The sequence below is a fragment of the Monopterus albus genome, unplaced genomic scaffold, assembly GCF_001952655.1.
Source record: "Monopterus albus unplaced genomic scaffold, M_albus_1.0 scaffold51.1, whole genome shotgun sequence".
Lineage (NCBI taxonomy): Eukaryota > Metazoa > Chordata > Actinopteri > Synbranchiformes > Synbranchidae > Monopterus > Monopterus albus.
In genome coordinates this window covers 3,345,907-3,357,206 of record NW_018127931.1, presented here as the reverse complement: position 1 = coordinate 3,357,206, position 11,300 = coordinate 3,345,907, and the positions used below count along the sequence as shown (strand labels likewise).

The 11,300-nt window shown below is 42.2% G+C and overlaps 2 protein-coding genes across 5 annotated transcripts in view; one reads left to right on the top strand and one right to left on the bottom strand.

Moving 5' to 3' along the window:
* Positions 1-432: 432 nt before the first annotated feature.
* On the bottom strand, positions 433-7,978 carry nudt5 (nudix (nucleoside diphosphate linked moiety X)-type motif 5). Of its 3 annotated transcripts, none has more exons than XM_020601378.1 (10): positions 7,737-7,951; positions 7,371-7,433; positions 4,202-4,269; positions 4,061-4,113; positions 3,884-3,991; positions 2,457-2,552; positions 2,198-2,299; positions 1,874-1,882; positions 1,736-1,789; positions 433-1,643 (listed from the first exon to the last, which is right to left on the bottom strand). In XM_020601378.1, exons 2-10 carry the CDS (start codon positions 7,422-7,424, stop codon positions 1,534-1,536), a joined length of 654 nt encoding a protein of 217 aa, XP_020457034.1. In that variant the 5' UTR covers positions 7,425-7,433; positions 7,737-7,951; the 3' UTR covers positions 433-1,533. The 3 variants fall into 3 exon arrangements, with proteins under 3 accessions (XP_020457034.1, XP_020457035.1, XP_020457036.1); XM_020601379.1 differs by lacking the exon at positions 7,737-7,951 and adding an exon at positions 7,529-7,698; XM_020601380.1 differs by lacking the exon at positions 3,884-3,991 and having other exon boundaries at positions 7,737-7,978.
* Positions 7,979-8,146: 168 nt separating this feature from the next.
* Positions 8,147-11,300, top strand: part of cdc123 (cell division cycle 123 homolog (S. cerevisiae)) — a 22,705-nt gene continuing 19,551 nt past the window's right edge. The window contains exons 1-2 of one of the 2 annotated variants that reach the window (XM_020601376.1): positions 8,147-8,427; positions 8,833-8,904. In XM_020601376.1, the coding sequence (XP_020457032.1) occupies positions 8,354-8,427; positions 8,833-8,904 (146 nt within the window). In that variant the 5' untranslated portion in view covers positions 8,147-8,353. The remainder of the gene's footprint in view (positions 8,428-8,832; positions 8,905-11,300) is intronic. The other variant, XM_020601377.1, reaches the window with a different exon arrangement.

The following is an 11,300-nucleotide window of genomic DNA, read 5'->3' as shown; positions in this document are numbered from 1 at the left end:
CAATTCTCTGGTTTTATAATTTAAATACACATCAATATTCTCTTGAAAAACCTTGTACAACAAATATTAATCACCAAAGAAAAATCTTTAATACTGTAACTTTGATTAGCAAGTAGCAGTTTGAAATTTGTGATAAAAAAAAAAATACATTGCTTTTACATGCATCTTTATTTTTTTGCTTATACATGATTAGAGATAACCGATATCCTTTTGACAAATTAAATCACATCAGAGCACTACTTCTTATAAAGCTATTTATAGGAGCTAATGTCATATACCTCTACATGCATAAGCTTATACATACATTATATTTATACTATTAACACAGTGTCTGAATAAATGAAAACTCATGCACACACACACAAACTATTTCACTTCTAACGTTTGCTCAGACAAGTCAGTTTAAGACAGAAGCACTTATTCAGACAAGAGTGAGGGCAGTATCACATTTATTCATTGGTCAATCATTTTGCAAAGGGTAAGTACGGCATAAATATCAAGCTAATTGCACCCCAAAGAGGTTGGAGGCTGCATGGAATATTTCCTATTAAATCATTCTTTATCAATACAGTACCTTTGTTGTACATTACAGTGGTGTTACAAGTAAAAAAATAATAATTAAAACTAATACAACAACTAAATGTCATCACATTGCTGACGTTGTTTACATTATTTTGTGAGCAATGGCTCATGTATACTCATGGAATTTAAAAGACACACCACTAATACCAATAATACCAGTACAGGTGGTGCATTTTTAAATTCCATATTTCCCTAATATGAGTGAGTAGATTCCTCCTGCTCCCAGGATGACTCCCAGATGTGAGTTTGCCTGATTCAGCTTTGGGTGTGATTAAAACTAGAAGGAGGCAGCAACAGTAGAGAATGGGAAAAAAGCATCCTGTTCTTTACTCAAATCCCACTGCTTTGTGATTTTCCGCTGTTTGACTGATTTCTCTGTAGAACTGTTAAATGTTTATACAAAATCTTTGATTCCCAGTAACTGCCACCAAAGATTACAACTCATTACATAAATATCTGGTATCAGATACAATATACTGTATATCAGTATGTTAATACATGTAAGGAATGTTTTACAATCACTAAATATAAATTACAACAAATTGCTAATATTACAATGCCTAATCTCATTAAAAAATTGGAATTGACTGTTAGTTACATAAGGCATTCAAGACTAAAACCTAGAATATATTCTACATTAAGAAGAGAAAATGGAGAACAAGTGACAAAAATTGGTCCAGTACTTGTAGTGTGAACAGGGCTCCTTGAAAGGTTCACTTACTAAATCCAAGGCTTTCTAAGACTCATTTCAAAAGCTTTGTGTTCAGTATGACTTAAACAATTGCATTTTCTAACTGCCACGTTGCTCTAAAACCACAGTTCAAGTATTTTCTTATTAAAATTCTTAATACAATTTGGAAACACTCCATTTCCTTTTTATTACAAATTTTCCAGTCCTGTGCAACAGCAAAAAGTACTTCATCCTCTCATTATCATCTTGAACATTTTGCTTCACTGCTTCAGGACAGGGAGCTCCCTTGGTTTAAAGAAAGCCTGAACCATTCCCATGGCAAAGATGTACACTTTAGCATCTACTAAGATTTTTTCTTTCTTCAGAAGATCTGTGGATGAACAAGCAAAATCTTAGTGTTTTTTTTTTTGATAGCCTGAATGCTCAGATTACTCTCATATTAACATCACTTCCAGTTCTCACCATCTACTTTCATTTGAAATTCATCAAGAGGTAAAAGGACGACCTCAACAAATTCTGAAAGATAGGATAAAGGCTTGTGTGATGATTTGCATTATCAAAGAGTAAAATTACTTTTAAAAAATAAGGAACATAACTCACCTCCTTCCCCTGTAAAACAGCAAAACAGGAAAATATTACCCAATATGTTTTTGTATATTACAGGAAAATATCTCTTTAACATACAGGACAGCAGGCAAGAGTCTGGCAACAATTGGACAACAGTGGGCCTCATGCAAGAACACTTTCTTGTCTCCTTCTCTCTTACTTTTTTGTGACATTTCAGGTTAATGCTACAACTGTAACATTGCAAACTTGTCATAAATGGCTCATTGCCATCTCAAGTAAAAGAATGAACAAGAACATCTGATGAACTAGTGGGTTTAGGCAAATTAATAAATCAGCATGTAAATGGGTTTTTCTCACCAAGTTGCTGTGTTGGGTGGATATTCTCCACCTCATCTCCATTGATGTTGATCAGGACGATTTGAGTGGTGCAGTTAGACAGACCGGGGTCCAGACAGGTCACTGCATTAATGTGTATTTATCACTCACAGTGCATTTCCTCAAGATAACAATTAGTTTGGGATGCCTGAACCTCTCCAACACATACACAGAGATAAGATACAGCTGAGAGGGGCAGCTAATGCAATCAACTGTCCAAGGTGTCTACGAAAGATGATACCTGGTGTGACTCCTGCTATTTCCCCCTTGTAGCCAGTTTCCTCCTTCAGCTCCCTCAGGGCAGCGGCTTCTGCAGTTTCCCCCTCGTCAATCAAACCTGAGCACAGCAGAGACAGAAAACAATATACTAAGTGTCTAAAAACCAAGTTAGGGGATCTGTACTTATTAGAAATTTCAACAGTGTCAATGTGTGGTAAAAGGAACGGAAGATTTAACTAGGGCTGTAACCAACTAAGGATTTTGTCAATTGACTCTTCTATTCGACTGTTTTAATTCTTTCTTATATATAAGCCCAGACTATTAGAAAATCAACTGGCATGAATTTCTGTGATGATTCTGACCACAGGAACAAGAGTATTTAAATGCCACAGATAGACAAGAACATATTTGGGAGCATTTAAAAATCTATAAAAGACAGTTACATATGATGCAGTATTTAAATTGTGATCTATTTAAATTGTCAACATATAATGTCAGGCTGCTACAGTATAAGGATTTGTTGGAATAATGAGAAAGGCAGCACACTTTTATTTCTGTTGAAACAATGCTCTTAGAGTTGGTTATATCATAGTTGCCGAACAGGTTTGAGCTTCTCCCGTCAGTTAAGCACAGTTTATGTTGTTACTGTGCATTTGATGTGTGCCAGCTTGCACTACTAACGCTTCCTCTTATTTATAATTCCTCAATTAAATGTTTTCCCCACACATTTTTGTTAGCTTCCTAGCCCCTTTCAGATGGATGCATGTCGCAGAAACATCTGGTAAATGGCTGTGTGTTGCACTTTAACAGAGAAGGGTAAACAAACCGGACTCATATAACATTATGCAAAACCAGCTACATTGTCATGACAGCTTTTTCTCTGGTAAAAGTAGACCATGAGGTTTGAAAACACTTCTAATAAAGTACAAATCTCACCTAGTTTGTTTTGTTGTCCTTTTATCCTCATGGACTCTGTGCAGATGTCCACACAGTAAAGGTCCTGACTGCGCATGTACCACAGTGCTTGGAAACCATTGGTGTATGCAGACAGAAGGCAGGCCCTCAATTTGAATTATGAATAGGAACACATGCGTATTCCACATCTGTGTCCATGTATGCATGAGAGTATGCACAAACCATGTCTGTCCCTTTACACATTAAAGCTACTCTACCTAATGCCTTTTCAGTGGTTAGAGAGTCTACAGAGACTCAAAACAAACTGAGACCACAAACCACACCCAAGCGCTCTTTGGCTGTTTGAAATAACTACTTGCTTCTTATAATCTTCACAACGTGGCAGCCAGGGCTAAGCTACAGACCGTAATTTGAAAATACAGGGTAAAGAAGCTGTAGTAACAACAGAAGGTAGCAAAATGTCTGGCTTCACTGTCAGTGAAATCCAGGCCTGATCATTGTATTATTCATCCATGATGATGAGTGCAAACACACCTGCAGGAAACTCCAGAGTGTAGCATCCCAGAGGAGGACGAAACTGTTTCACCATCACTACACAGTCTTTATGGAGTGTCCTCTTCAGTAAGGCGATAATTCCAACACCTTTGGGAAGAGTTCGTTATGCCCTGATGAATTTTGCTACACACTGAATAACCTGAAAATAATGCTCACCATCTACTTCTGTGGTGGTTTGCCTTGTTGTCCTTTTCACAGTCTCCCAGGTTCTAGTGAATGAAAACAGAAACTGGTAGTAGTACAAAAGGGGAAAACCACTTTCTTTTTAGCCATGTTGGTGAAAGACAGAAACAACACCTGGTGTTTCCAGCAGGGTCCACATACGTTGTTTTCTCCAGCTTCACCCATGTCCCTGCTGCCATGAGCTGAAACACAAGGAGCAGAATGGCCACATTAAGCTAAGGTGACTTGAAACCTACCAAATGCAACATGTTATAATCACAATATTTTACAGATAAACAGCTCAGCAAAAGAACTGTGTTTTGTTTTGAAAAGTGACTTTGCTGCCATGGAGATTTAACATTTTACTCACTGAGACAATTAATGTGAATTACATTTGGTAAAAAATGTTTAGAAAACTGGTTGTAACACACTTTATAATTATGGTCATTTATATTCTGTTGTAAACTTTTGTATCAAATATGAGTATAAAATGTATGTTGGTAACTTAATGTAAAAGATGACAGTGATGATATTTTGTATATTTCACATTTATAACAATCTGTACCTCAAAGGGCTGACTGATGGACAGTGAAATTTCCAAGGGAATGCAATGAGAAAAACTTATCAACATTATCTTTTCACAATTTTGTATTACCCACCAAGGCTGGAGACTGAACAATTCTGGAAGAGCATATGGGAGAAGGAGGCATCACATAACAACAATGCCCAGTGGCTGGTGGACCTAAGAGCAGACCACAGCAACCTCCCTGAACAAGACCCAGTAATCATCACAATGGCAGACATTCAAGAAAGGGTCTCAAGTATGAAGAGCTGGACAGCACCAGGCCCTGACATGATCCACACCTACTGGTTAAAGAAGCTAACTTTGCTCTATGAGCGCCTTGGCGGGACAAATGAATCAACTACTAATGGATGGAACTCACCCTGAGTGGTTAACTGAAGGCCAAGGTAGTAACACCAGCGGAGCAAAACTCCAGCTACTGGTTGATAAAGTAGTCACTCGAGACTGCAAGACCAGGCATACCAACCTGTGCACTGCCTGGATTGACTACAAGAAAGCCTATGACTCATTGCCGTACACATGGATCCTGGAATGCTTGGAACTGTACATCAACAGGACTCTAAGAGCCTTCATCAAGAACTCAATGGGAATGTGGAAAACAACCCTAGAGGGCAACTTCAAGCCAACTGCACAAGTCAGCATCAAGTGCAGTATCTACCAAGCAGATGCTCTGTCCCCGCTGCTATTCTGCATAGGGCTGAACCCCCTCAGCCAGATCATCACCAATAGTGGTTACAGATACTGACTACGGAATGGAGCAACCATCAGCCACCTCCTCTACATGGATGACATCAAGCTGTATGCCAGGAGTGCACGAGACATCGGCTCACTGATCCACACCACTAGGATCTACAGCCAGGACATCCGAATGTCATTCGGACTGGATAAGTGTGGTCAAATGGTAACAAAGAGAGGGAAGGTAGTCAGAACTGAGGGGATTGTACTACCAGAAGGGAACATAGCAGATGTTGAGGGCAGCTACAAATACTTTTGGATCCCACAGGCAAATGGGAACCATGAAGAGGCCGCAAGGAAAGCAGCAACTACCAGGTACCTGCAGAGAGCAAGGCAAGTTCTGAGAAGTCAGTTGAATGGAAAGAACAAAGTCCGGGCAATTAACACCTATGCCCTGCTGGTCATTAGGTACACCATTGTCATAATAAGCTGGCAAAGGAGGAGTTAGAGGCCAGTGACATCAAGTCAAGGAGGCTCCTTACAATGCATGGCGGGTTTCACCCCAAATGCAGCATCCTCAGACTGTACACTAAGTGGAAGGATGGAGGCTCAGGATTAGTGAACGTCAGAGCCAGATATAACAATGATCCATGAATACATCAGGCAGATGGCCCCAAATGATGACATGCTTAGTGAATACCTCAGGCAGCAGAAACCAGAAGAACAAGGGAAGGAAGAGCAGGAACCCTCATGGAAGGACAAACCCCTGCATGGTATGTACCACCGTCAAATAGTAGAAGTGGCTGATATCAAAAAATCTTACCAGTGGCTGGACAAAGGTGGACTGAAAGACAGCACAGAGGAACTAATCCTGGCAGCACAGGAACAGGCTCTAAGCACAAGATCATTAGAGGCAGCGGTCTACCATACTAGGCAGGACCCCAGGTGCAGGCTGTGCAAAGATGCCCAAGAGACAATCCAGCACATAACAGCGAGGTGCAAGATGCTAGCAGGCAGGGCGTACATGGAACGCCATAACCAAGTGGCTGGCATGATGTACAGAAACATCTGTGCCAAGTACAGGCTGGAAGTCCCAAAGTCAAAATGGGATACACCTCCAAAGGTGGTTGAGAATGACCAAGCTAAGATCCTGTGGGACTTCAAGATACAAACTGCCAAACTGGTAATGACCAACCAACCGGACATAGTAGTGGTGGACAAACAGAAGAAGAAGGCCGTAATGATAGATGTAGCAATCCCAAGCGATAGCAACATCGGGAAGAAGGAACATGAGATGCTCGAGAAATACCAAGGGCTGACAGAAGAGTTAGAAAAGATGTGGAAGGTGAAGGCACAAGTGGTCCCCGTGGTAATAGGAACATTGGGGGCTGTGACCCCCAAACTGGGAGAGCGGCTCCAACAGATCCCAGGAACATCTGAGATCTATGTCCAGAACAGTGCAGTCCTAGGAACAGCTAAGATACTGTGCAGGACCCTCAAGCTCCCGGGCCTCTGGTAGAGGACCTGAGCTTGAAGGAAGGAAAGAGCGCTCCAAAAAAGTGGGGCGAGTGAGGTACCTCTGTACAATGCCAATATGTGCAGGACTGAACACTGTGTGCAACAATAAAAACAAATGTACAATATGTGTGAAAATGAGGCATTATGTGCAAAGGTAAAAATAAGGGTAAACATGTGAGAATTGCTATTCTTTTTGTGTCACGCTATATATATATATATATATATATATATATATATATAAAAGTATATATGTGCGGGGCGAATGGGGCATTTTATAAATACACACACACACACACACACACACACACACTGTATATGTATATACAGTCTTGATTCAACAGATCTATATGTACAATGTATATTTACAGGTACAGATTAGTACAAAAATCATGCAAAAACACACCTTATAAAGACTTTCTTGAGGTTTGATGTGTTAAAGTGTATTAATTTGCACTGGTGAACATAGTATCCTATAGTTATTCCAGCGGATATAGAGTTTTGTCAAGGAAACATTTAAAACACACGTACCTCTTCTTTCACTACATGCGGTGCAGTAATTAGTTTAGGCTCCGAGTTGCTCATTTTCAATACCTGGAGAATTGAAAAAAATATGAAAAGTCAGGTCAGAAAACTTTAAGCCGAAACAGAATGCTATTCACGATGCGTGAGACTTAAAACAAAACCACCTTTTTAATGTTGACGAGACAAGACGTTTGTGCTCATGAGATGCACAATTAGCTTCAACAACAGAGTTTAACAACCTACCCCTAACATGTTTGTTTATTTCTTTGCTAATGTCACGTTGGGAATATGCTTTATGTTTTACAATGCACCAGAGGTTTGGAGATAATTTAAAACTCTAAACAATCACGAAAATGTAAAAACTAAACTCACGTGAACTTCCAACTGTGTAGCGTGAGCAGCGGAACAGATGTTAAAATAGTGAAGACGAGTCACTCTTACACCACTTCAGAGTACCACAAACGTCACCGGAGGACGAGATATGTGTTACCCTAACCTTATTGTGCACTTGTCCTGCAACCTAACCAGTCATGTGCTATTACCGTAATCCTAATCAATTAGCTCTACCTACTCCTAAGTGTTGGACTTGGGCTCTAACGTTTTTCCATTCAAAATTATTTATTTTTGTAACCTATTGTGAATGACGGTACGCTTGTAGTTTTTACAGGATTGAGTAAGAACTCGTTCAATAAACGATCTACGTCAGTTTTTACTTGGCCTCGCCTACACATGTGCACCTAAGAAAAGTGCCCATCTGACAACACACAATTATTACATCATTCGCGCAATAAAGTCAATTGTTCGTATTGCTTACCTGTGAATTTTAAATACATTGAAACATTCACTCACGACAGCATAAATATGTAGCAATATTGCCTCAAAATTTCAAGGCAATAAATGAAAGCGCTACCGAAAGCCTTGGCGAATTCCCTGGGGTTCGGACGATATTTACTGATGGACACGTTTCCGTTATAGGATATTAATGCAGCATGAAGAAGGAGCAAGTTGTCAACTGTCAGTTTTCGGTTTGGTATCCGATATTCAGGATACATACGATAAAAAGGTAAATAACTGCCATTTGTACAGAAAGTGTAGGAAGTATGTTTGTTGTTGCTGCTGTAAGGCACACTCCAGTTAGCCAACAGATAACGTTAGCTACCAGACCAGTAGATGTCAGCTTGTTTACATTTTGCCCATTTTTATCGTGTGTATTACTGAATAACGTTTAAATTGTATTCAGACCTGCTTCATTGAACTGATTTTTTCTGTCTCTGTCTCTTTGGGTTGACTGCCCTTTATGCGACCTTACATGCCCACATACACCGCACAGCCTCTGATAGACGCTTTTTTAAATTTAACAACAACTTAAGTTGGCCGAAGCCCATTAGTTCCACCAGAACATTGAACTTACAGCAACTTCTCTATATATTATTTGTCTATAGTATTAATTTTATTTCTTATTTTCCAGTGTCATTCTCCCACTGCCTCAGAATGTAATAGATTATTTACTAGACGATGGGACACTAGTCGTCTCTGGGAGGTATGCCCCCCCCCCCACACACACACACACACACTCACACACACTCACACTCACTGTGTACTTATATCTTTGTAAAGACACTCAAAGACATAGGTTAAGGAGCTAGGGAATGCACTAACCATCATAATGATGGTTACATACAGTAGCAGGTTAGATTTAGGGTTATGGTTAGACATTTAGTTCCTATTTTGTATAGGCTTCGCCCTCTAACAGCTGTCACTATTGGGTTTATCCCTCACGTATGCACAGTCCTGAAGAGAGTTCTTTTGCACCCTGTGCGATGCACTGGGCTGTCTCCACTCAGGTCTGCTGTGGTGGCATAAATGCCAATGTGACCTGAGTTTGGCTCTTGTCTTTTTCTTCAGCCATTTGAAAGAGCAATTCCTAGATAAACCAAGTCTAAAGAGCAAAGTTCCTTCAACGCCGGACTGCAGCGCCGCACTGCCATCACTATTTGCTCAGGCTGCGATAGGGCTTCATCACGCCCAGCAGCCCACATCCCTGTGAGGCCCCAGGCCACTTGCCCCTTCGATGCTTGCTTGCCCGCTGCAGAGAAGCAGCGCTGGGCTGAGGCGTTTGCAGCCATCAGAGAGTGTGACCCTGACGATGAAGGCAGCTGGACAACTGCAGTGACGACCTCTTGGCGGATGGTCCCCTGGAGTTCCTCGGTGTGGTCAGCGCAGAAGGGCCCAAGTTCGTTGGCTTGTTTCCCTCCATCGCTGGCTCCCCTGGCTCTTCCATTGACCCATCAGTCAACATGCATGCCAGCGGAGATGAGCCCCCTCTGGTGCAGTAGCACGCTCCCGCCTCCAGCCTTTGGAGCTCTGCTCCAATATGTGCCTGTCATCATTAAAAAAGGCAGCATATCGCAAGGGGACTCCTCTCCTGCCGGAGGCAGGTGACAATGATGCAGTGGGTAGAGCAGTCATCTCCCAACCAGGAGGGTGAAGGTTCGAATCTTGGTGCCTGCAGTCCATGTGTCGAAGTGTCCTTGGGTAAGACACTGAACCCGTTGCCCCCGATGGTTAGAGCCATCGGTTGAGGTGGCACCGCAGATGGCTGCTATCGGTTCTATAACGGAAACAAATTCCTTGTGTGTAACATGCTTGGCCAATAAAGGTGATTATCCTTATATCCTATTATAGGAGGTCCAGGAAGACAAAATATGATCCTCTTCTCATACACGGGGAGGTGGTGGAGCAAGTAGATAACATCAAGTTCCTGGGCATCCACATCACATCCGACCCGACCTGGTCTCTGAACACATCCTACCTGGTACAGAAAGCCCAGCAAAGGCTTTTCTTCTTCAGGAAGCTGAAACGCGCTAGTCTCTCCTCTCAGTTGCTCGAAAACTTTTAGTTGGCGCCGTAGATGGCTGCCATCAGTTCTGTACCGGAAACAAATTCCTTGTGTGTAACATGGCCAATAAAGGTGATTATCCTTATCCTCTTCCCCCATCTGACATGATGGGTGATTTCTACTAGACGGAGCAGTAAGGCAAAGGCACCCCTTTCTGGCCCAAGTTTCCCGCCATCCGCCCATTCCTGTCAGAGATGGTCCAGTGGCCTGGAAGCTTATGGGCTTCGGTCACTCGCTTTGAGCCTCTCACTAGGGTGCAGGGCACCACAGACCTCTGTTTCCCCGCTGTCCAGTCGCTGGAGCCAAGCATTTCCTCCATCTTGCTCCCCGAGGTGGTGTTCTTCGGCAGGAGACAGCCTACTCCTTCCATTTCATGGGACCAGGTCACCACCCACCTCTCGGACCTTATCCACCTGTGCGCTTCCCAGGCAGCTGCGGCATTCAGCATTGTGGCGCTTCTCTCTGCATCCATCTTCTCCCTTGTTGCCGAGCTCAGGGCTCTCCCTGCAGAGGCCTGCACATGCACAAGCCCCCCCGAAGGCAGTGGTGGGAGACAGTGAGTGTGTGTGAATCAGCAGAGACAAACGGACACTTACAAGTACATAAAGAGCAATCTCCTGACAGTCCGGTGCGATGCTGCAGTCCGGCGTTGAAGGAACTTTGCTCTTTAGACATGGTTTATGCAGGAATTGCTCTTTCAAACTGCTGAAGAAAAAGACAGAGCCGAACTCAGGTCACATTGGCATTTATGCCACCACAGCAGACCTGAGTGGAGACAGTCCAGTGCAGTGCACAGGGTGCAAAAGAACTCTCTTCAGGACTGTGCATACGTGAGGGATAAACCCAATAGTGACAGCTGTTAGAGGGCGAAGCCTATACAAAATAAAAACTAAATGCCTAACCATAACCCTACATCTAATTCTAACGTGAATCCTAAAACCACATTTTAACCTTCAAAAAGGTGTTTCACAAAGTGAGGACTGGCCAAAATGGCCACACTTTCCGAAAATGTCCTCACTCTGGAGCCAAAAAATATA